This window comes from Hyperolius riggenbachi, chromosome 1 (assembly GCF_040937935.1).
Source record: "Hyperolius riggenbachi isolate aHypRig1 chromosome 1, aHypRig1.pri, whole genome shotgun sequence".
NCBI lineage: Eukaryota > Metazoa > Chordata > Amphibia > Anura > Hyperoliidae > Hyperolius > Hyperolius riggenbachi.
The window spans coordinates 522,530,898-522,557,492 of NC_090646.1; the positions used below are offsets into that span (position 1 = coordinate 522,530,898).

General features: G+C 45.2%; 1 protein-coding gene across 1 annotated transcript in view; it reads right to left on the bottom strand.

The window, feature by feature from the left end:
• TMEM116 (transmembrane protein 116) overlaps positions 1–26,595 on the bottom strand; it is a 132,858-nt gene that overhangs the window by 19,953 nt on the left and 86,310 nt on the right. The window contains exons 5-10 of the mRNA XM_068245715.1: positions 24,127–24,219; positions 19,121–19,170; positions 14,162–14,239; positions 11,260–11,395; positions 9,348–9,492; positions 3,830–3,906 (exon numbers count right to left, since the gene is read on the bottom strand). Coding sequence (XP_068101816.1) covers positions 3,830–3,906; positions 9,348–9,492; positions 11,260–11,395; positions 14,162–14,239; positions 19,121–19,170; positions 24,127–24,219 — 579 coding nt within the window. The remainder of the gene's footprint in view (positions 1–3,829; positions 3,907–9,347; positions 9,493–11,259; positions 11,396–14,161; positions 14,240–19,120; positions 19,171–24,126; positions 24,220–26,595) is intronic.

The following is a 26,595-nucleotide window of genomic DNA, read 5'->3' on the forward strand; positions in this document are numbered from 1 at the left end:
GTGTCTTTTTTAATGTCTTACTCTCTGTGTATTTATACTAGTATTCTAGACATTAGCTTGCTTGAAATAAGAAGAGTGGTCACGTCTAACACAACTAAAGACTACCATTGACCTCACCCACGCTTCATGCAGCACAAGCAAGTAAGCAAAAGATGGAAAGATGCAGAGGCAGAAAAACCAAGAAGTTTTGAATCAGGATGATACCATGTATTGTCTAAGTTAAAAGGAAAAGAGTAAGCTTTCAGCTAATCAGCCTTCTTCAGACTTGAATCCTGTATGGTGACAAGATGTTAGAACAGACAGCTATATACAGTACATGCAACATCAAAAGGAGATACACAGAATGTCTTGCAGACATAAATAAATGCAGTTGACTTAATTACAACAGAACATCCAAATTGGGTAAAGGGATGTTAGCTAATTTATGACAAAGAGATAAGACCCCCTTTGTTTACTCGATCCCAGTAGCGTAGCAATAGGGTATTCAGAGGTTGTGACCGCCCCAAGGCCAACCATAGGGCCAACCACAATATTGGCTCTCTACTGTGCTGGTAATGATCACTTCTATAGATGCTTTGAATAGTAGTAATCATTAACAAACTGTTCCCCATCCCCTCCTTGCCTCTCTCATACTGTGGCGGTCCTTGGCAGGTTTTGGTGCGCCATATAAATTGTTATGTATAGAGAGCTGGTGGTTAAGGGAGGGGGGCAGTGTAAAACTTGCACTGGGGCCCACAGCTCCTTAGCTACGCCCTGGTACAGAGGGATCACAAATTCCCAGTTCAAAAGTTACTTTACAAGTAGAATGGAAGCAGTGGCATAGCTAAGGAGCTATGGACCCTGGTGAAAGTGTTACATGGGACCCCCCCAAGCACTCTATACATAACAATTACGGCGCACCAAAACCTGCCAAGGATTTCAACAGTGTCAGAGGTGCAAGAAGGGGATGGGGAACAGCTTGTTAATGATTACAATTATTTAAAGCATTTATAGAAGTGATTGTTACCAGCACAGGACCAACAGAGAGCTAATATTGTGTTTGAGGGAGGGCCCCCGGGGCCCCTCTGGCCCAAGGGCCCCGATGCAGTTGCAAAATCTGCACCCCCTATTGCTACGCCACTGAATGGATGGAATATTTGCCTAGGGTGAAAAGAAATGTGTCATTAAATACCATCAACCTAAAACCAGTATAAGAATTTGATATCCTTTTTCAAACCTCAGTTTGTGATCTAACATCCCTTCAAGACCCTGCGGTATGTCCATTCTGCTCCCCTGTGGCCGCGTCAAATGATGTCACAGAACGGAAGCTCGCTCCCTCCACATCTCCAATCTGCGCTCACACTGGGACGCAGGAGAGAGCGCACTGCTGTCCTGTGAGGTCACTACACTGCCACAGGAGAGCATAGCGGACATACTGCGCCGTGCATTGGAGTCACGGAAGTCGTCCAGGACAACGGGACAGACCAGAGCAGAGCAGCAGGGGACGGAGGGGAACGGGAGGAGCGGTGAGTATTTGATTATGCCCCCCTACCCAGTACAGCTTCAGTTTATACCAGATGCTTTCGCATCTGGTATCCTTTAATGCATCTTATTAATTTATGTTTGCAAATCTGTGTATCTCCTGTTGCTGTAGCATGTATATAGCTGTCTGTTCTAACAACTTGTCAGCATACAGGAACAGAGTCTGAAGAAGGCTGATTAGCTGACAGCTTACTCTTTTTCTTTTAAGTAAGCCAATTGTATCCATCTGAAAATGGCGCCTGCGAATAATGGCGCACGGTGTTGCCGCTAATCTGTTTGCCGCTTATCGCTATTTAACGTTAAAGCCTTATTGTTCTTTAACCACTTGCCGACCGCACGCTTATACCGTGCGTCGGCAAAGTGGCAGCTGCAGGACCAGCGACGCAGTACTGCGTCTCCAGCTGCAGGCTGATTAATCAAGAAGCAGCCGCTCGCGCGAGCGGCTGCTTCCTGTCAAATCACGGCGGGGGGCTCCGTGAATAGTCTGCGGGCCGCCGATGGCGGCTCGCAGGCTAAATGTAAACACAAGCGGAAATAATCCGCTTCGTTTACATGTTACGGCGCTGCTGCGCAGCAGCGCCGTAACGCAGATCGGCGATCCCCGGCCAATCAGCGGCCGGGGATCGCCGCCATGTGACAGGGGACGTCCTGTCACAGGCTGCACAGGACGGATAGCGTCCTGTGCAGCCCCGATCACCAGGGGGCAAGGTAGGAGAGGGGGGAAGCGGAATTTCGCCGCGGAGGGGGGCTTTGAGGTGCCGCCAGCCACACGCAGGCAGGAGAGATCGGACCCCCCCAGCACATCATCCCCCTAGTGGGGAAAAAAGGGGGGTGATCTGATCTCTCTGCCTGGTGTTTGATCTGTGCTGGGGGCTGTAGAGCCCACCCAGCACAGATCACATAATTCAATGCTGGTCCTTAAGGGGGGGTAAAGGGTGGGTCCTCAAGTGGTTAACGTTAAAGCCTTATTGTTATTTAGCGTTAACACACAGAAGCCTCTCTGTACCTATCCCTAACCGCCCCCCCCCCCCCCCCACGGTGGTGCCTAACCCTAACCACCCCCCTGGTGGTGCCTAACCCTAACCACCACCCTGGTGGTGCTTAACCCTAAGACCCCCCTGGTGGTGCCTAATCCTAAGACCCCCCTGGTGGTGCCTAACCCTAACCACCCCCCTGGTGGTGCCTAACCCTAACCACCCCCCTGGTGGTGCCTAACCCTAAGACTCCCCCCCCCCCCCCCCAGTGGTGCCTAACCCCAACCTTGACAGTGTTACATTAAATCCATTCACCGTTTTGCTGTTAAATAACTTCTGCAGTTTGGCTTATGTAGGGCGCTATTGATAAATAACGTTACTGTGGGCAAAAACGTCTGCTGTTTGGCAAATAACGGCACTATTGATAAATAACGTTAGTGTGTGCCGTTTTTCTTCTTTTTTCCCTGTGCGCCATTATTATGCAGTACTAACGATAAATAGCGATAAGCGTATCTTTTTAATGCGGCGCCATTTGTATGCATAGGCACTGTGCGCCATTATTCACTGATCCGAAGCCAATTAGTGAAATCATCCAACACTTCTTGCTTTTACTGGTGTCTAACCTAGTACAATACTCTACTGCTACTTCTAGGCAGGAAAACAGCAATGAAAAGAATAAGGCCAGTCAACAGGCAAACTTGTCTGAGAGGTGTTTGGTGTGCCTGTCACAGTGATGGACCCAGACCAAAAATGGACTAAAAACAGTATTCACTTGCAGAGAAAGCTGAAGGATAGCCTTAACTCACCTGGGGCATCTACCAGCCCCCTGCAGCCATCCTGTGCCCTCGCAGTCACTCATGGCTCCTCCGGTCCCCCTCCGCCAGATAGTTTCGTTTTTGCCGACTCAAAGTTGGCAAAAACGCATTCCCGCTGGTGCAGGAAGCTATCGCTAACATTAACATGTACTTTTTGCGTGCAAAGGAATGCGGGAATGCATGCAAAGGTACGTGTGGTGGCCAGCCCATTCCAAGTCGGAAAAAACTAAACTAGTTGGCGGTGGGGGACCGGAGGAGCCGTGAGTGACTGCGAGGGCACAGGATGACTGCTGGTAGATGCCCCAGGTAAGTGAAACTACTTTTTTTTTAGAGTTAGGGTTCCCTTGAAGGCAGCACCATATAGCTTTCAACCTTCCACCAACAGTTTCTTAGTAAGTCATTCATTTTAGCTTTTTTAGCTTACATAGGACTGACAGCAAGTGCTCTCAAGCAAGAGGGAATGCAAGCATGACATAAAGCATGGCAGAAATACTGTGGACTTAAATTCTCACAACTTACTTGAATGTAATAAAAACATCTGTAGAAGTTACTTGTCCCTTTATTACCACTGAGTTTTAAAACCGTCAGGATGACAGCTATTAGAAAAAAAAAAGAGAGAGAAGGTTAAATATACGTACACAGGTGTCACAATAATTACAAAGTATATAAGCCAACCAGTACATAGATAGATGCTCAGCAGGAAATCTGTCACTCATTTCAAGGGTCTGTCCATTTAGCTTTTTATTCATGAAAAATGGGAGTGGCTCATGGGGCCATATGCAATTAACTTTTTCTCCTGAGTTTTCTACTAGGTGGTATTTTAAAACTTGCCAATAAAATGCCTGTTAACCTCCCTGGCGGTTAATTTTTTTTGCCAAATTGGCAAAAATCCTTTTTTTAAAAAATTTTTTTTTTTCATGTAAAGCTACCAGAGTGGTAGCTACATGAAACACCACTAGAGGGCGCATGTGTCCCTCTAGTGCGATTGTCGCCGGCACTAATAGCAAACAGGGGAGCGCGTATATAACGCGTTCCCCTGTTTGGCTTCTCCTGTCGCCATGGCGACGATCGGGATGACGTCATGGACGTCAGCCGACGTCCTGACGTCAGGCGCACCCGATCCAGCCCATAGCGCTGCCCGGAACTCATTGGTCCGGGCAGCGCAGGGCTCTGGCGGGGGGGGGGGCCCTCTTTCGCCGCCGCGTGCGGCCGAATGCCGCAGAGCGGCGGCGATCAAGCTGTGCGCGCGGCTAGCAAAGTGCTGGCTGCGCGCACAGCACTTTGAATGGGGCGAATCACCCCAGTAGAGCCGGAGAAATCCTCCTGCGCGGCATAGCCCGAGCTCAGCTCGGGCTTTCCGCCAGGGAGGTTAAGCCACCAGCAAGCAAGAAATTACTCAAAATAATCTTATTAGTACTTTTTCACCTACTTTTTGGTACTTTTTTTTATTACAAAATGCTGAAAATCTATTTTAAAAAGACTTGGAAAAATTATCTCCTAGGAGAAAACTCAGGTGAAAAAGTGAATTGCATATGGGACATGGTATTTCTCAGGGCCATCTACAGGGTAATCCCTGCATGTGAGGCACACATGAATTATACAAGTCATGTAACTAGTTAGATGCACTTTAGGCACTGATTATGTGTAAGTTCCAGAACCCGCATAAATTAGATGTGTTAGTATTTAAACGGTTGATTTGGCATCCCTGTTGTAGAGATGGCAGCAAGAAGAGAGTCCATGGGTGAACACAAAGCCTGGTTCTCAGCAGGGAAATGCTGGTGACCTTAAAGTGATTCTGAAGCGAGAATGAAAATAAAAAACAGATACTCACCTAAGGAGAGGGAAGGCTCTGGGTCCTATAGAGCTCTGCGTTTCCTTGCAGGTCGTAGACTGCTCTCTTCGGGGTTGGGCTGACTTCAGCAGTCTTCAGAGGCACTCGGGCTCCCGAAGAAGGGCTGCTCCTTACTGCACACGTGCAAGCATCCTCTCACGCAGTACAGAGCCGCCAGTCTTCAGGAGCCTGAGTGCTTCCGAAGACTTCCGAAGTCTCCTGCGGCGGGAGATTCAAACGGAGGAGCTTGCGTGGGTACGAGGACACCGGGAGAAGAACAGGAAGGCTCTATAGGACCCAGAACCTTTCCTCTCCTTAGGTATCTGTTTTTTATTTTAATTATCACTTCAGACCTGCTTTAACCCCCCTGGCGGTATAAAAAATTCCACCAGGATGGAGCGCAGCAGTTTTTTTTTTTTTCTCATATCATGTAGCGAGCCCAGGGCTCGCTACATGATAGCCGCTGCTCAGCAGCATCCCCCCGCCCGCTTCGATCGCCTTCGGCGATCTCCGATCAGGAAATCCCGTTCAAAGAATTGGGAGTCCAGAACCAGTCCTCAGCACTGCCTGGCACTGATTGGCCAGGCAGCGCACGGGGCCTGGGGGGGGGGGGGGGCGCGCGGTGCAACGGATAGCGGCGATCGAGCGCGGGGCGGCGGCGATCGGTGTGCTGACGCAGCTAGCAAAGTGCTGGCTGCGTGCAGCAAAAAAAATTAAACAAATCGGCCCAGCAGGGCCGGAGAAAACCTCCTGCGCGGCTTACCGCCAAGGAGGTTAAAGGTGGCCACACACCATACAATATTTTACATTTCTTTTCAATTCAAAAATGTTACAATGAACCAAAGGTGTGTTAAATTTTTCCCCAATTAGGGGAAAAAAAAAGACTGAAAACTCTAAAAAAATTGTTTGCGTCTCTACATTACAAAATTGTCAATAGACTACCAGACACCATACAATCTTGCAAAAATTGATCAGAAATCTCCGCCTCCGCAATAGAGAAAAATAAAAATAAAAAAACGGGAAATCAGGCATTTTCACTAGAATAAAAAAAAAAAACTTTCGATTTTTCTGTAGAAACAATCATTTTTATCGAATTGCTTTCAAATTAGATCATTTTATTGTATCGTGTGTGGTAACATTTAGAGGTCTAAGAACCTGGTTTATTCATCCAGACTTCACCTAATCATCTATAACAGAAATATTAAGCACGTTTCATACAAATATTTCTCAAATTTACAACTACTGGCAGGGCCGGATTTAGGCCAAGGCCCCCTAGGCCATGGCCTAGGGCACCACAGGAGCTAGGGCACCAAAGCAGCAGGCTAAACTGTTGCAGCATTGGCAAGCTTGCAAATGCTGCAATGCAGGGAGATCAGACGAGCTCCTGACCGTGGTACTCTACTGCCAGCCGCCTGTGCAGCAGCCACCTTGCTCTCTGTGCTCGTTTGCATTGTGGCCGGTGGCTGTGGACTTGGGCAGCATTGGAGACAGAGGGGAAGAGGAAATTTCTGCACTGGAGATGAGTGGAGAAATGAGTGACACTGATGGCTGCTGTGGTGTGATAGCAGGCTGGCTACCTATACCGAAAGAGGGGGAGTCATCAGGCTACCTGTACTAGAGGGAAGGGGGGAGGGGTCATCTGACTACCTATAATGGTGGGAGAGGTCATCTGGCTATCAGGGGCATAACTAGAAGTCCCCAGACCCCCTGCAAGAATTTGATCGCCCCCCCCCCCCCAGGGGGGGGGGGCAGGAGGGGTGCAACATGTGAAGAGCTTTGCACATCAGCGGGGAGGGGGGACAGTCCATCACCTCCCTCACCTCGGACTCTCCCCTCTGCGCTCCCCCACCTGCATCTAGGTGTCAGGAGCGGCAGCAGCAGCTATAAATTCCTCCATTCACCACCGGAGGTCTCAGATCTGCAAGGGCTTCAGCGATTTGCAAGGGCTTCACATTACTTCCTGTTAAAACAGGAAGTAATGTGAAGCCCTTGCAGATCGGAGACCTCCGGTGGTGAATGGAGGTATTTATAGCTGCTGCTGCCGCCGCTGCTGACACTTCGATGCATCGATGATACTTCCTGTTTTAACTTGAAGTAATGCAAAGCCTTTGTAGATCGGAGAAGCCCTTGCAGATCGGAGACCCCCGTGGTGAATGGAGGTAATTATAGCTGCCTCCGCTGCTGACGCTTAGATAGATGCAGGAAGGGGAGCGCAGAGGGGAGAGCCCGAGGTGAGGGAGGGGGAGACTGTCCCCCCTCTCCGCTGATGTGCAAAGCTCTCCCCTCATGTTGCATCCCTCCTGCCCCCCCCCAAAACTACCATGAGCGGGCCCCAGAGGGGGCAGGGGCTGCTTCCCCTATTGTTACGCCAGTGCTGGCTACCTATACTGGAGGGAAGAGCGGAGGGGTTAACTCGCTACCTATAATGAAGGGGGGCAGCTAGTGACCTTGGGAGGTAAAGAGTACAAATCCGTCCCTGACTACTGGTATAGCCAAAAAGTCATAACTTGCATTAGCTCAGCATAAAAACAAACATATTGTTTTTGCAAAATTAGTTGTTAAAGGTCCGGGTTTTTTTTTTTTTACTTATAATAAACAAAAAAATTCATAACTATACAGTACAATAAATAATTTATAGTTTGGCTCATATTTTTCTACTCTGGGTTTTAATCCTCCAAATATGTTTAGGCCAATTAAGTTAACGTTGGAAACTGGATAGGGTGCTGGTTAAGGGCTCTGCCTTTAATATGGGAGACCAGGGTTTGAATCCTGGCTAGGGTCAGTGTCTATTCAGTAAGGAGTTCAAGGCAAGACTCCCTAACACTGCAGAATGGCCCCTTGAGCGCGCTGGCTGCAGCTCTTGAGTGCTTTGAGAAATGCACTAAACAAATGTTAGGATTATTATTAGAAAGAAAATTAAATACAGAATGCAGTTCTAAACACGTGTGGAAACTAAGCTGGAGTCTTATTTAAGTCAGCTTAAATCAGAACTGTAGATACAGTTTAAACACACTGTTTCACTTACCTGGGGCTTCTGTAAGCCCCCAGCAGCCATCCTGTCCCGCGCCGGTCCTCCACAAGCCTCCATTCCCCCGCCGCCAACTACTTTCGGTTTCGCCGCTGGGCCACTGCGCTCTGGTCACACGTAACCTTTCTTCACGTTCTAGTCTGCAATAGCGCTATTGCAGTGGGAAACGCAAAGAAAAGATGCACGTGGCAGGGCTGTGCTGGCCTCAAGTCACGGAACGGAACGGTGGCGAGGGAACGGAGGCTCGTGGAGGACCGGCGCGGGACAGGACGGCTGCTGGGGGCTTACAGAAGCTCCAGGTAAGTAAAACAGTGTGTTCAAACTGTATCTACATTTCTGCTTTAAATTAGTATTATCATCATGCCTCAGTATAGTGCTGACACATTTTCCACAGCCTTTTTGTTCATCGCTCAATTCATTTCACAAATCAAGGCTCACAATCTAATGTCCCGACCAAAGATTAGGTTCAGTTTTTCGGGGGGAAGCCAATTAGCCAGTCAATATGTTTTTGGTATGTGGCAGGAAACTGTATCACCCAGAATCCCACTCAAACACAGAGAAAACATATAAACGCCATGCACATAGTAGCCAGGCCAAGATTAAAACCTTGGGGTCCACAAGATAAAGGTAACCATAATCTAGCGATTTTGCGTCAATCGACTAAGCGATCGATTTTATTTGCCGATCGATTTCAGTGTGGTTGATGGAGAGTTGATCAACTAGTGGCCCCCACACTACAAGCGATATCTTATTTGATTGTCATTCACTAACTGATTGTGCCTCCATGCTCAATGGAAAGATCATTTCAGTGTCGATCGAATGATATTCTAACAGTAGCTAATTCCTGTGCGATCAACTGATATCTTCCATCCACCTGCTTGATCGACGAAGTTGGTCAATTCAACATGATATTGGCCACTTTTCAACGATCGGGGCACACTGGAATACACTAAATTCTATCTTGATTCAATAAAATGGTCGATAGTCCAGCCAAGTTGCTAGATGTATAGCCACCTTTAGAGCCCTAGCAATGTCCACCATTTTCAACAATGTGAGTTACACTGAGTCGAAGGAAATGCCTAAAGCAATTAATAAATACATTCATCCCAACATTAGGAAACCGCTCTATTACAACTTAACTAGCTATAAAAAAAGAAGTTGTAGGCTTGCCACCTTACCTGGCAAACTGCAGCAGAAGAAGATCAAGGGGAAGATGGTCAGGCTCCAGCTAGTTAGTTTGATTAAAGCCCACTGCTGGTCTTGGAGTAGCCCTGATGTCCTTAGATGATTTTGTAGAAAACTCTTTGAATGACCCATTATGACCTACAAATAGAAAATAAAATAAATATAAAAAAAGGAATCAGGAAAGGAATTTTAGAAAAAAAAACAATGGAATGAGAATGGATAATTGCCTATCCAAATTAAAAGAAAGAACAGTAAAAGCCAGTAACCTATTACAAACCTGGGTCCAATAAAAAAGCAGCCTTTGGCTTTATATTGTACTAGTTAAGGGCACCGCCTCTAACATAGGAGACCAGTGTTCAAATCTCAGCACTTCCTAGCCAGCACCTATTCAGTAAGTAGTCCTTAGGCAAGATTTCCTAGCACTGCAGGGTGGCCTACTCAGCGTGCAGCTGTCTCACACACACAGGTACCGTGAACAGGTAGTCACTGAATGTGCTGGGCCTGGCAGTGGCACAGTAGGAATTACCAAGGGGCCAAAGACCAGCTGCGACTGGCTGACAGGGCTGTATATGCAACAAGTGTCTGTGGGACACACACACACACACACAAAAAATAGATCACAAAAACAACATTAGCTCTCAAAAGCTGTTGAGGGGTGGTTTTTAGCAATAAGTATCAGCAAGGAGCAAGCTAAGAAGCCTAACAAGAGGCTAACTAAGCTTTCCCTATGTCTCTCTGCAGCAAGCCCTCCCTTCTCTAATTACTGCAGCCACACGAGTGAGTGAAATGGCCGACGCTGCCTGCCTTTTATAAGGGGGAGGGGGGGCTCCAGTAGGGAGTGTAGCCTGATTGGCTACCATGTGTCTGCTGACTGTGATGTAGAGGGTTAAAGAGAACCCGAGGTGGGTTTTAAGAATATTATCTGCATACAGAGGCTGGATCTGCCTATACAGCCCAGCCTCTGTTGCTATCCCAAACCCCCCTAAGGTCCCCCTGCACTCTGCAATCCCTCATAAATCACAGCCACGCTGCTGACAAACAGCTTGTCAGAGCTGGCTGTGTTTATCTCTATAGTGTCAGTCTGCTGCTCTCCCCGCCTCCTGCAGACCTCCAGTCCCCGCCTGCATCCCTTCCCTCTCTGCTGATTGGAGGGAAGGGATGGGGGCAGGGACCGGAGCTATGCAGGAGGCGGGGGAGCAGCTGAGACTGACACTACAGATGTAAACACAGCCTCACAGCACGGCTGTGATTTATGAGGGATTGCAGAGTGCAGGGGGACCTTAGTGGGGTTTGGGATAGCAACAGAGGCTTGGCTGTATAGGCAGATCCAGCCTCTGTATGCAGATAACATTCTTTAAACACACCTCGGGTTCTCTTTAAAGTTGAGCCTAATGATGTAGTATAGGGGGCAGGTCGAACTCATACAGTATATAGTTCACGGTTCACCGCGAACAACCGAAGTTCGTGCAAATCGATTCGCCGGCGAACCGTTCGGGCCATCTCTATTCTGAACCTGAGTGAGGTCAGGTCTAATCTCCCCACCTGCCTACAAAGTGGTTGCCTAATTGGTAACCCTGCTTTAGAAGTATATTTCATTTGTTTTCACATAACCCCCCATTTAACATCTCAACATACCACACTATATAGGCTCTCGGTGTCCCCTTTTGTGATTCTTGATAAATTATCCTTCTTAATTCTAATTGTAGTTCAAAGACAGCAAAGGCATTCCATGCATGGAATCAGCAGTATAGATCACATAAGTAAATCATCCTTCCCAATGTGTTCGCACATGAGCTGTGACTGACACTAGAATAACTGTCTGCCACTCAATGAGAAATGGTTATTTCAAACTGGATTACAAATGACAGCTAGTGCTTATCTATAGCTTGACTTGGTATAACATACCAGAATGGGAATGGCTGTGAGGCAGAATGTAGCCAGGAGAATAACTGTGCGATAGATGTGCAAACCTGTGCATACGCCACTGAAAGATCTGCTCGGGTCTGTTGTTATTTCTGATCCAACATTCAACACCAGGCAGCTGTAACAGCAACACAGCAAGTCAGTGGCAGAGCATATATTTATCCTTAATTGCTTTTATTTACACACACACTACACTAAACAATGAGAGAGAAGATCTAGTGACCTAGACAAGCAGAAAGGTGAATTTACAATACTTAAAATGAGGCCCAGTGCACACCAAAAACCTCTAGCAGATCTGCAAAACGCTAAAGGTTTTTGAAGCAGATTTCAGAGCGATTCTAGGCATGTTTTCTAAACATGCCCAGCATTTTTTTGAGCGTTTTTGTGTAGCACATTTCAAATATTGTTACAGTAAAGTTGTTACTGAACAGCTCCTGTAACAAAAACGTCTGGAAAACTGCTCTGATCTAGAGTTTTTCAGAGCGGTTTTCCACTTTCCTATACTTTAACATTGAGGCAGAAATGCCTCAGAAATCTCAAAAATGCTGCAGCCCCCAAGTTTGCGTTTGTGGAAAAAACGACCCGCTCTGGTGTGCACCATCCCATTTACTTTCTTTAGCAAAGCGGTTTTCCCCCTGCAAGCGTTTTAAAAAACGCTCCAGAACCGCTCTGGTGTGCACCAGCCCTCACTATATATATTCAAGTCAAGTGCATGTCACAGGCTCACAGGATCTCCCATCTATGGCTCCCTCTAGTGGCATCTCTCATTACATGCGTCACTAGAGGGAGACAAGAGAAGATGATGAGATCCTGTGACTTGGCTGAAGATTCACGCACAACGAGGAGAGTAGCACTTCTACATCTCCGCTCTCAACTCTGTATGTTAGGGGGATGCCTAATACTGGGGGGTACATCTAGCCGTATATTCCGGCGAATAAGACGACTGGGCGTATAAGACGACCCCCCAAATTTTCCAGTTATAATATAGAGATTGGGATATACTCGCCGTATAAGACTACCCCTCTTTCAACGCACACAAAATTAAAATAAAATTTTTTAAAAAATCATATACTGGTGCTGTGTATGAACAGATATTGGTGCTGTACTGTATGTGGTACCCAGTATATAACAGTATATAGTCAATTGACTTGTTGCATTGGTCAACTCTTCTTAAAGGGGAACTTCAGCCTAAACAAACATACTGTTATTAAGTTACATTAGTTATGTTAATTAGAATAGATAGGTAATATAATCTTTTACCCACCCTATTTTAAAATAACAGGCAAATGTTTGTGATTCATGGGGGCTGCCATCTTTGTCATGGGGGCAGCCATCTTTTTGGTTGAAAGGAGGTGACAGGGAGCATGAGACACAGTTCCAACTGTCCTGTGTCCTGATAACCCCTCCCAGCTGCACACACTAGGCTTCAAATGTCAAATTCAAAATGTAAAAAAAATAAAACTGCACCAAAACAGCAGAACGAGAACAACAACATCAGAAATCCCATCATGCTTTGCACAGCATAAGGGGAAAACTGCCCGGGCAGTTTTCTTCTGTGCAGCTAAAAATGAGGCTTGTATAAGAGAAATAAAGTTTTGATGCTGTGAAACTGTTAAAGAAACACCAGGCCTTGTCAGTGCTGCTGAGTCGATTTTTAGTCTGGAGGTTCACTTTAAGTAGACTGGTCAGCTCTCCTTGACTACCTGTTTATCAGAGTGGTATGGAAGAATATTTTGCTCTCCCTCAGCAGGGAGATCTGAGAGGCGGTAACAGGATAGGGCGTATCACCCCACATCAATGACACCCGGCGTATAAGACGACCCCCAACTTTTCAGAAGGTTTTCAAGGGTTAAAAAGTAGTCTTATACGCAGGAATATACAGTACCTAACTTAAGAAGGGGGGCTGTCTAATACTGGGGGTTCATCTGGCTATCTATCCTGGAGAGAAAGGCTGCCTAATACTGGGGGTACATCTACCTATCTAACTTGGGGAGGTAGGATGCCTAATACTGGGGGTACATCTAGCTATCTAACTTGGGAAGGTAGGATGCCTAATGCTGGGGGTACATCTAGCTATCTAACTTGGGGAGAGGGGCTGCATAATACTTGGGGTTTATCTGGCTACCTACACTGGAAGGGTACCTATCTAATACTGGGGAGCACATCTTCCTACCTACACTAGGAGGGTACCTACCTAATACTGGGGAGCACATCTGGCTACCTACACTAGGAGGGTACCTATCTAATACTGGGGGTTAATCTGGATACCTATACTGGGTGGAAGTCTGCCTAACATTGGGGGGTTCATCTGGCTAGCTACCTTGGGGAGGGGGCTTCCTAATACTGGGGGCACATCTGGCTACTTACAGTGGGAGAGTACCTACTTAATACTGGGGCACATCTGGCTACCTTTACTGTGGGGCCACCAACTTCATATTAGGGCCACATCTGTTACTTATACTGTGGTGGGCACAATCCCGGGGGGAGGGGGGGATGTGCGCTTTGGAATCTCTGCCTCTAGTGCTGGAGAACCTTGTCCCAACCCCAAGTATAGCCAAAATCCCTTAATTAATATAGCAATTTCTTTACCCCAACAAGTATAGCCCTGTTTTCCTATAACAAGTAAAGCCATACTATACTCAATCTCACAATCACAGCCATTACCTCTTCATAAAAAGTATAGTCCCGTCCCTCCCCTAAGTATAGCAATACCCCTTCTATAACAAGTATAGATAGTAATAATATTAAAGCAAAGGCAAACCGGTGTTGAAACCTCCAATATAAAAGGATAAATGTGGTATAAGCAGACTTATAAATGAAAAACCATAACTGCCACCAATGAATTAGTCACAGTTTTCTGCACTAACACATACGCTATACTTACCTATGAGTGCTGTTTTCATAGCATTTCTTAGCGTTCCCAATAGACAGGACGGGAATGGTGAATAAAACCGGTAAAACACTGCAATACACAATATATTATTATAAAAAATTAAGCCCAGATAAAATATATCAAAATATCCTTGATTAGGTTTTGTTTTGTTGTCATAACTTTCCACACAACAAGAAATGTCAACAATGTACAGACGAAAAGGCAGAATATGTAATAAATGAATAAATCAAGTCAAGAGGAATGAGAAAGTAAGTGTCACACTTGATTTAGGCAAAAGCCATGTGCTGGCTTCATTTATAAACCAATAAAAGCCCACATAGGTTTTACATCACATGAAACTCTCTTTATCATTAAATATGGATGGAAATCCCTCTCATTATACATGAGCTGTCACTTATAGTGATCTCCACTTGCGACTCAAGATCACTTGTGTTTTGAGGCAGCACTTTGCCAGATGCCTGAAGAGCAGAGCAGTTTATTATTATTATTATTATTATTATTGCTTTATAAAGCGCTGATATATTCTGTGGCGCTATACAAAGAAAGAAACAAATATGGGGTTCAAAGCAATACTAACAATGATGTATACCAATATACAAAATACAGAATTTGTACAAAATACAGAATTGATAATTACAGCGACAAAAGTAACAAGAAGATTAAAATTATGCAGGAGAACAGAGGCGCCAAAAGGATAAAAGGAAGTTAAATGAGATTAAAAACCAAATTCTTGGTAAATAGAGGAGGTAGTGGTGGACTTACCTCCTCCAAGTAGACACACAATGACTGTAGTAAAGACAGTTAATATATTTTATTTATGAACTCCAAATATGCAACGCGTTTCGCAGGTTTGATCCCGCTTCATCAGGCAATAACAATGGAGCAATAGCATATGTGGTCAGTAGAAGAGCCAGAGGTGCCTGCCTTAGCAAGCTTACAATCTTAAGGAATGGGGGGAGGGGGGACAAGACACATCAGGCAAAAACGGCATTGGAAATTTAACGGCTATTGCGGCACTCAGTCAATATGATAAAAACATCGTAATTCGGACGTCAGCAGTAGCTGAAAGCCAAATTACGTTCAATATCCATGCAGTGTGTTTGTAGGTTATCTAGTAAGGAGGAGTACAACTTGGCAAAGTTTTACGGAAAAAAAGGTAATGGCCTAAGTTAGAGCATATGCTTTTCGGAAAAACTGACTTTTGAGGGAGCGTTTAAAGATTTCAAAGGTTGGAGAGTGATGGATGTGTTGTGGCAGGGGATTCCAGAGGAGGGGTGAAGCAAGTGAGAAATCTTGTATACATAAATGCAAGGAGGTGATTGTAGAGGAGGACAAAAGAAGGCCATTTATTGATATTGCCTGATATTGCGGATGGGTTGGTATCTTGAAACTAGTGAAGAGGTTTACAGGGGAGAGAGATTGTGGAGAGCTTTGTAGGTTAGGGTTAAGAGTTTGAAATGTATCCTGTTGTTAATTGGCAGCCAATGAAGAGCTTGGCAGAGAGGAGCAGCAGAGGAATAGTAAAAAAGAAAAATGAATGACTCGTGCAGCTAAGTTCAGTACAGATTGAAGATCCAACAGATACACAAAGCAGTATGTTACAATAGTAATGTACTAACATTTTAGTAGTGCCCTAAGTGAGAAAAGGTTAGATGTCAGATAGCAGCTGCTATGGGACCCTGGAGAAGAGGCGGTAGTTGATGTATTCACTATTAACCACTTGCCGACCAGGGGTGATTTGCCTGATCTGTGCTGCGTGGGCTCTCCAGCCCGCAGCACAGATCAGTATTATGCCAGGGCGATCAGACTTCCCCCCTTTTTTCCCCACTAGGGGGATGTCCTGCCGGGGTCTGATCGCCGCTGGCCATCTGCGTTTTGCGGGGGGGGGGGCTCCTCAAAGCCCCCCTCCGCAGCCATTTCCGCCCTCTGCCTCCTTACCTCCCTCCCTTCCTCTCTCCGTAATGCGCAGGACGGAGTTCCGTCCTGCGCATTGAAGGATAGGCTTCCGCCTATCAGATGCCGGCGATCCCCGGCCAATCAGAGGCCGGGGATCGCCGATCTGCCCTACGGCGCTGCTTCCCCACGTGTTTACATTTTGCCGGCGAGCCGCGATCGGCAACTCTCCGGCTGTTCACGGAGACACCCTCCGTGAACTGACATGGAAAGGCCGCTTCCATGGTAACCCGCAGACGACCAGTTTACGCCGATCGGCGTTAGCTGGTCGTCAAGAGGTTAACTTTCTTGTGTTCCTCCACCCTCTGACTTTGTCTCAGTTCCCATGAACTGTATGCAGTGTAGATTGTATGAGAATGTAAATTTCTATGTTAACTCTTATCCGTAGGGTAGGGGCAGGTGGCATTGCTCAACAGTGCCTACTTCTGATGGTCCTATGAATGTTTTGTTAATGGGCCTCATAATCTCTAGCTACGTCACTGGGAGTTATTGTGAAGAACAACAGAGAGAGGGGAGTCAAATATTACCACTAAGCACCGTGCTTAGGCTTAGGGTTGAAGGGTTGGGAAGCTGCAAATTTGTGGGGATTTTTGAGGAAAAGGAGCCATCAGGATGTGGACGGAGCTAACCGTTATAATACTCTGTACTTTATACAGTGCTGCAGAAGATGTCAGTGCTATATAAATACACAATAATAATATGGTAGGACATTAAACTATGACAATGGTATGATTAGATTGTGAGCTCCTCTGAGAACAGTCAGAAAAGGGGAATATACGAAAGGGAAATGCATAGGAGGAGGGGGGGAGATAAAGAGGTAGAGGCACAAGACAGAGAGCCTGGTGCGAGAGGAGAAATGTCAGGAAGACCTCTCACCAGGACTGCAGATATCACCAGTGCTGTTAGGCAGGAACATACTGTTTAAAGAAGCCACTAAAATCCGAAAAGAGGAAAGGGTCATAGGGGAAGACAACAGGGTGGGAGGGAGAGCTGGGAAAATAGATAAGATTACCTGCAGTCAAGCTCATCTAAATTGCCTGGAGCTTGCTTCTCTGCTCACTGCAGTATCAGCTGTCAGAACCTGTATCACTGGCTTCTGCAACAGCAGACTGCCATGCATTAATAACTCTGATCAGGATAAATAATAGTCTAGGGCACTCTGGTATTACAACAGCCAGTGCACATGGCTACTAATAACAGGCAACTTCTTAAAGGGGCACAATGGCGAAAAATTTTAACATTTAAATTATGTGCAAACATAGACAAATAAGAAGTATGTTTTTTTCCAAAGTAAAATGAGCCATAAATTACTTTTCTCCTATGTTACTGTCACGTACAGTAGGTAGTAGAAATCTGACATAAGCGACAGGTTTTGGACTAGTCCATCTCTCCATAGGGGATTCTCAGCAAGGCTTTTATTCTTTATAAAGATATTGACTGAAAAGGATTTAAACAATGATGTAAAAGGATATAAAAGGATTTAAACAGCTTAACTGCTCGCTACACAGTTTTTTAGCAGTTGGACAAAGCAACTGCCATTCACTAAGTGCTCTTGAAAATGAATAAATCTCTGAGAATCCCCTGTGAAGAGATGGACTAGTCCAAAACCTGTCGCTTCTGTCATATTTCTACTACCTACAGTAAGTGACAGCAACATAGAAGAAAAGTAATTTATGGCTCAATTTACTCTGAAAAAAATTTACTTATTTGTTTATGTTTGCACATATTTTAAATTTAAAAAATGTTCGCCATAGTGACCCTTTAAGCACTAAACACATCCTGCCACCTCTCCCTGCTAATATCCCAGCTGCAGCACAGCAATCATTCTCTCCACTCAGCCTGCTGTTCTGCATATTCACTCACTGCAGGCTGTGTGTACAGAGCAAGGAGACACGTTGCCCACGGGACAGGAAGAGGAGGGATGCTACATCTAGTGCAGGAAGTAGTACAGTCCCCTGCGCTGCCTGCTGCTATTTCCCCGAATGTTGCCTAAACTATGAAAAAAGGTCCCAGGTGGAAGAACACAATGGCTGAGCACCACAGCGGCACCCCTAGCCATGGTACGCCACTGTCTCAAACAATACCAGTTGCTGGGCTGTCTTGTTGATCTTTTTGGCTTAAAGAGGAGCTGTTAGGTATAGGGTCTCAGAGAAAAAAAACACATATATCAGTAGCTAAATATTGGCTCTACTTACACTACATATGCATTTCTCTGTCCATGTTTGGATTTCACAGAATTTTTATATAGTATTTGCAGAGAATGATGCTCCTGACAGCTCATGGCAGGTTCCATGTTTGTCTGCCTCCTATGAAGCCAATTGTGATGTCATATCCTCCCTGCTTCCTGATGATTCCACTCACAAAAAAGATCGTATTGGAAACACTACTGTGCAGTGAATATTAATTAGCCATGTGGCTAGGAACAATAGCGGACTCATGCACTATACTCTAACAGAACATATGCCCTGTGATTTTTCAGTGCTGTCTGCTGTTACAAGCTGCTGTAACATGAGCCTGTAACGTCTCACTGAGAAAGCAGCCTAGGCGTGATAGGGAAATGAAGGGGGATGACCCAAGGTACTGCAGTGGGGAGAAGAGGCAGCCCCAGAATGCTTTGCAGTATCTGTTATTCGCCCTGCGTCCTCCTTAGGAGCTTGGGAATAAAGTGCCTTGCTGTTCAGCACACATCATAGTAAGAGAGATTTTTAACTTCAGTATTGCCTTTTTGGCTTCCTTCTAAAATGTTTAACACAGGAGAATAGAGGTTTAAATTATCTTTTGCAGCCTGACAGTTACTCTTTAAAACAAGCATGCATCTGGCATAGTCAAAACTAAGTCAAAGCACCTAATGCATACTTGCTCTGTGTCATATCCCTTGTCTATCAGATTTCTTTCACAACACCTGGCATCTCTGCTACAGTACACATCTAATAGGATTTATTTATCTCATTTACAATTACTATATTCATTAAAAAAGTATTTTTTTTTTCATCTTACCTGGATAGTACTGTTGCTAGTCTTCCAATTTGGCACTGTGTGTGTGAAATCTAAAAGGGACAAAACAAAAAGGGTTGTTTTTTTAGAAGTTTGCAACTACATGGCACTGAGAGTTGGCAGCAGTGTTGCCAATCGTCAGTAAACTTACTGACAGTCAGTAAAAAAAGTCAACAAATCTGGGCTGTCAGTGAAGTCCATGAAAAACTTTGTGGTGTCAGTAAAAAAACCTCTCTCTTTCCCAGAAGATCACAGCACTTACTGCTTATCAGTTCACGTATCACTGTGGAATGTACACTGGTGGCCATACATCTGGAGACTTGGCGGCCGATCGACCATCAGATAAGACAATTATTATTGATATTATAAAAAATCGGTGCCACAAAGAACATGCCTTATTGACAATCAAACCAATTTCGAGTCGAAGTTGGTTGCATGTATCGATCGCATGTATCAATCGGACTTGCTGGAAAATCTCCCATTGGAATGCTCAATTGGGTGTGCAGCGGCAAGGGCTGCGAAAATCGAGAACAAACGTGACGGAAACTACCTGGTTGGATACCCCAAATATAAATGTATCAAAGTGTCGTCTCCCCCAGATGCCATGCATTAATACTACACCTGTCCGGTATCCGCCACTGCACTCTTCTTCCTCATTCACACCCCACGTGGTTGCCCAGTGTATTGCACGTGGGGCGCATGTGTGATATCTTTCATTTAATTTCAGTAATATTAGATGTCAGTAAAAAAAAGTGTTCTGTCACTACATTTTTTTGTGCTTTGTAAGTAAAAATGTATTTCCGAGGTTGGCAACACTGGTTGGCAAGTAGGTGGTATGACTAGTCAGTCTTTCATTGGTTTATATGTCAAGACTATAAATCCTTGCTCTAACCATGACAGCTGCAGATGGTCTCCAAGCAGCTCACACTATCTGGAATCCAGGCAGGGGCGTAGAAATCACTATAGCAACCATAGCGGTTGCTATGGGGCCCGGGACAGCCCTACGTCACAGGGGGCCTGTAGCTCAGAGGACTTTTTTTTTTAAATTATTATAATGCTGCCCCCCAATAATTATAAAAGAGCGCCCCCCCCCCATCTCTTAAAGTGGCTGGTGACTAACTGGTGTGAGGAGGGGGACTACTTCCGGCTGGCGCGCATTGATACTCCCTGGCAGCGGGCCTGACGTTTACTCTATAGTTCCGGGCTTCCGGCCAGCCAGGGAGGAAGAAGGAGGAGTGACGTCGCGACGGAGAGGGTGCGGACCGCGGATTGGCTGCCTCAGACTGTTCTGCGAGTGTGACTGGAGCCGGAGTGGAGGAGTGTGCCCTGGAGCCAAAGGCCTGGATTGGACCCATCACCCGTGCGTCACCCGAGGAGGAGTGGAGCGACCCGACCCGTCACCCGACCCCACGCCAGGCAAGCTGCAGGACTGTGTAAGTATGGCTTCTGTCTGTGGACGGAGGTGCGAGGGGGTCAATGGGGGGGGGGGGGGGATGGAGGGAAATCTGCTGCCAATAAGATTGCATTTTGTGGGGAAATCTGCTGCCAATAAGATTGCATTTTGTGGGGGAATCTGCTGCCAATAAGATTGCATTTTTGGGGGAAATCTGCTGCCAATAAGATTGCATTTTGTGGTCAGCCGGCCCTCCACCATGTGGTCTGGAAAAAAAAAACGGCCCTCCATGCCCGCGAAGTTGGACAGCACACTGCTAAGGTTTTGGATATTTGGCCCCACCCATGACCACGCCCACATGCTGTTGTGATCGTCCTCTTTTTTGGAAATCAAAATATGGTCACCCTAGGCTAACCTATATGCTGGGGGGCAGTGGCACCCATACCCATGTCTGGCTAACCTATATGCTGGGGGAGGGGCAGTGGCACCCATGTCTGGCTAACCTATATGCTTCATGGGGTTGGAAGGTCAGTCGGGGGGGGGGGGGCATAAAAATGTTTTGCTATGGGGCCCAGTCATTTCTAGCTACGCCCCTGATCCAGGTCACCAACAAATGCTTTGTATCAGTTGTTATTCATTTAGGGTAAACAAGACTGTGATCTATTGTGAGCTTTGACTTGTCACCTGCACTACAATTAGTGTCAACAATGAAGCAGAGTCAATACCTCCAGGGGAAATGTCACATGACAAGGCAGTTATGTAACGGCAGACAGAACAGTGAGAGATTACAGTGGCTGAAACTGAGAAGTATATTTTCAGTTTGATTTTCTACCCCACCCAACATTAGTGCTGTAGGTCAAGTGCAATTCTCAATAAGTACAGATAAGTATTGTTACATGGCAAACAGAGCGGCTCATCTCTAGTTAAAGCTTCCTGGAAAATGTGTCATTGTTTACATCTCGGATTTGGTCATGAGATCGTACCCTTGTAACCATTTACACCATATAACTTCAATGTTTAGTTATTTCCAGTTAAATTTTCACCTTCTCATTGCAGTAAAAATGTATAGAGCGAATGCATTTGGCGCTGCACACACTTTAAATGCCTCTCTTAAGGTTTATGCCAACTAGAAGATTTTCATTTTTTCAACATCAAGCAAGATTGTTTAATGACAATGAATTAAACGATGTTTAATGATGTCCAATTACCCACAACAAACATTCGTTCTGCATGACCACCATGATGGATTGTATCGCAGATGATCATTAAGATTCAACAGACAGGCAAAAATGTAAATGATTGTTTGGATCCCGTCGTTCGCATTCCGTAATTTGTCGGCGCAGATTCCCTGATCGATCTTTCAGTGGGTACTTAGCTTTATGCTGGGTACACACGATGCTTTTCTTCCGTCTGATTGACGAGGATTGGATGATTATTTCCGTCATGTCCGATCTGCTCCTGTTTGATAATGGGATCGTTTTTCCGAAGTTATCACGGGAAAATCAACCACTTTATCGATCGGGAGCAGTTTGGACATGTACACACGATGCAACTTCCTGTCAGATTACCTGTAGATCGGACGGGAAATTGCATCGTGTGTACCCAGCATTAGAAAGCCCTGGGAGCCCTCAATATGTCCTCTTCAGAACATCACTACTGATCAGTTCACTCATTGACATAGTGGGGCAATGTGTAGGCTGAGATTGACCCAATCTTACTTTAATTCCAGAATAATCAGAGCTACATATTAAAGTACACCGGAAATGAGAGGGATATGGAGGCTGCCATATGTATTTCCTTTCAAACAATACCAGTTGACTGGCAGTCCTGCTGATCCCTTTCGCTGCAGCAGTGTCTGAATCACACACCTGAAACATGCATGCAGCTAATCCAGTCAGACTTCAGTCATAAAACATCTGATCTACATGCTTGTTCAGGGTCTGTGGGCAAAAGTATCATAGGAAGGGGATCAGTAGGGCAGCCAGGTAATGTGCATTGTTTAAAAGGAAAGAAATACGGCAGCCTTCAGATCTCCCTCAGTTCAGATGTGCTGTAAATAGGAGTCATGCAGGGGTAAGAGTCAATGAGAGCACCACCAGCATTTGCAGGTACCGCTAAGTACCTCTAGGAGGCAGCACTTCTTTCAGCATTACAATGAAAGGTGATGAGTTAATTGTAACATTCAGCAAAAAAAGAGTTGTATGGAGGCCTGAAATACCAGCCATCTGCACAATGTCTGCACATTCCTCATTTATCATCTCTTTAACACTTTTTAGTACAAACAGCTCTAGACATAAGTGCTGACTGAGGTATGCTGTCATAGAAGCCATGACCTATAAGCAAGTTATCAACCAAATTACAGTATTAAAACACAAGGTCACGTACAAGTTTCATTTTTATTTTTAGTAATTAGTCTTTTATGTATAATGAATGTGCACTGCCTGAAGAGGGGCTCATGACAGACATTTCCTAGTTAACTGTCAATGGTATAAACCTCCAGCCTGTACATCATGCAATCAGTTATGCAAACCTGCACTCCATTGTGATGGTCAGGTGATCAGCTGTTGCTGAAGCAACTATGAATTATTGTTTTTCAATAGCGGCATTGTGGACCACAGAATGTCTATTGATCCTTCAAGGAGGTTTCTCACTTAGAACGTGCAGGAATTCTGAAAGTAATTTTCCTGCATGCACTGCCCACTTATCTGTGTTAAAACGCATGCGGTTAAACATCCTGAGGGCTCAAACCCGCTAGAGCGATTTCTGAGCGTTTAGGGAGCGATTCAAACCGCTAGCGATTTCCCTAAACGCTCAGCTGATGTTAATGAATGGGCTAAATTCCACTGGAGCAATTGCGATTACCAAATCGCAAAACACAGGACATGCAGCATTTTTTGCGTTTAGCGTTAGCAATTAGTGTTAGTGTTTCTGCAATGTAAAGTATATAAATGCTGGAATAATCGCTCATCAAAAAAAGCGATTTTGGTAGCGTTTTGAAGTTACTGCACACTGAAACACAATAGAAATTAATTGAAAGGACCAATTAGAATTAAAACTGCTAATCGCTAATCGCTACACAACCGCTGGCAAATTGAATACACTGAAAACGCTTGCAAACCAAACCGCTCATACAAAACGCTAGCGATTACGATTAGCGATAGCGTTTTGTTGTGGGTTCCAGGCCTCAGACATGATTGTCAAGGAGAAATGCGTGTGGTGTGTGGCAAAGTGGTGTGTGTGTACATTACACATGGGGGAATCCTGGCCGGGGTCCATTGGTCATCGGGAAAAGCATCCCAGTGCACCCAACTCTTACTACAAACCTGGCCTTGATGCATTAAAAAGGGGACTAAAGTGTGCAAAGCTGTCCTGGCTGACAGCTGGAAAGCCAGCAAACGTCAGTGCCTGTATAACTGGAGTTCTGTGTAACCTGCTGCATCAAGAATGTTCTATAAACAATGCTAAGGCAAGACACAGAAATTGCTGCCATATAATAGAGGAGATTTTTTTTATTATAAACTCAAAGCAATTTTTTCCAGCTCACCCATATGAGCACAACATTGCTGCTCTCTGTATAGTGTTTCTCTATGTATGTATCCTTTAATTAGTAACTGACCTGATGTAATTCTGGTTTCAGTCTCCTCTTCAAGCTGTTGGAGGTCTGCCAAGTGTAGTTCAATGTGTACAAAAATGTGGAAATATAAAACATCTGAAAGGAAAAAGAGAGGAACATTAATATAAACAGGATTCCATTTTTGCATCAAGACTGATATATAAGATATCTATCTATCTATCTATCTATCTATCTATCTATCTATCTATCTATCTATCTATGTGGATAGATGTTAACAAATACCTATTATGTAGATAGATATTAGCAAAGACCAGTAACTTATTTTGACCCAAGTGGTTCTAATATTGAGATTTGTACACTAGACGTTGCATGTTTTACTGCTTACCAATATCTATCACTCTCAAGGTCTGCTTTACTGTGCCAAATAATATCAAAGTGCAACCCTTTGGCTTATTACACGGTGGCAAACAACATCAACAGGTGGGACTTGGTCGAGTCCTGCCCAGTTTGTGATGCCATTTGTAATGTTAAGGTGTACCTGAGGGGTCATGTAACATGATGAGATAAACATGTGTATGTACTGTGCCAAACAGGTTAATAACTAGACTGTTTCTTTTTTTTCCTTTGCTGCCTGAAAGTGTTAACTTTCAGGCATGCAACTGACAGCGCCTCTCTTTCAATACCTTGTCGATTACAAGATAGTAGCGTAACCCTCACCGATAAGGAATTACAGCCATAAAAAAATGTCAATAGATTGTTTATTTTAACTTTAGGACACATAATAGACAACCATTGAGCAGAGACAATAAAACATTAAGGGTACGTTTCCACTAGAGGCATAAAAATCTGTGTCAGAAAATGCGTACATGAATTGGCATCCGTACGTGAATTTGCATGTGTATACGCCCATTTTCTTGCAAATTTGTTTTTCAATTTTTGTTTTCTGCTACCATTGATATTAATAGAAAACACACCCGAAAATGTGCAAAAAAATGCACACTTACAACACACATGAATTTACAAGTACATTCCATTTGTGTTACCCTGCATGCAGTGGGCTAAAACTGACAATACAGCTGTGTAGATTTTTTTCTGCATACAGAGTCTGGATACAATGGAAATAATACTGTGGTTGAGGGTGGGCCCCTCTGACCCAAGGGTCCCGGTCACAACCTCTGCACCCCCTATAGCTATGCCACTGGCCATTAACACTTTATCCAACCACGCATGTTTGGTGGTCAGAAAGGAGGTTCTACTAAGCAGGGTTATAGTACTGTGTAATCTGTTGTCAGTAGTTGAAAACAAACAATGTCAAGATCTAGAGCCTGTACTTTGAACCGGAAGTATTAGCGGAGACTCGGGAGTTGGGAGATCGAGATCTGTCCGTACACACTGGCGTAACCGTTATATCAAGAGGACCTGGAAGTCACACCGGAGCGGTTTTCTCACAAATCGATCCTTGGCAGTGGAAGCGGTATTAGTGAGTAGGCATTTGGTTGCCCATATTGTTGAAGTAACCGGCTGCTGTACCGGTGATTTGTAGTATTGTTGTGTACTGAGACCTCCCTATATATATAGTTAACAAGCTACACTGGAGCCATAATAACTGTTGTTTAAAGCGGACCCAAACCAAACATTTTTTTTAATTAAAAATATTTAGTTGCACCACTCTGACACATACAAAGATAAATAAACACTCCTTCAAACCTATGAGCATGTCAGTGCATGCTTTTCAAACTTCTCTTTTAATAACTAGGGTTATACTGGGGGCAGCTATTAGCAATTCCTCCATTGCTGGACACCACCTACTCCACCAGTTTGCCGGATTTTGCCCCGGCAATTTGAAAGGAAGGGAGGGGTTCAGCCAATAAATGTAAAATATTTTATATTTGTCATCATGCAGCTGAAAAAAAGGCTGCTATTTATTATTATAATTTAGAAAATAGATTTTATTTCTGAAATCTTGTATTTTTAATTTGGGTCCCCTCTTGACGACCAGCTAACGCCGATTGGCGTAAACTGGTCGTCTGCGGGTTACCATGGAAACGGCCGCTCGATCGAGCGGTCTTTCCATGTCAGTTCACGGAGGGTGTCTCCGTGAACAGCCGGAGAGCCGCCGATAGCGGCTCGCCGGCAAAATGTAAACAGGCGGGGAAGAAATCCCCGCTGTTTACATCATACGGCGCTGCTGCGCAGCAGCGCCGTAAGTCAGATCGGCGATCCCCGGCCTCTGATTGGCCGGGGATCGCCGCCATATGATAGGCTGAAGCCTATCCCACAATGCGCAGGACGGTTATCCGTCCTGCGCAGCCCAGCAAGGGAGAGGGAGGTAAGGGGAGGGAGCGCACAAAACGCTGCGGAGGGGGGCTTTGAGGAGCCCCCCCCCCGCTACCCACTAATGGCCGGCGGCGATCAGACCCCCCAGCAGGACATCCCCCTAGTGGGGAAAAATGGGGGGTAGTCTGATCGCCCTGCTGCACTGCTGATCGGTGCTGCGGGCTGTAGAGCCCA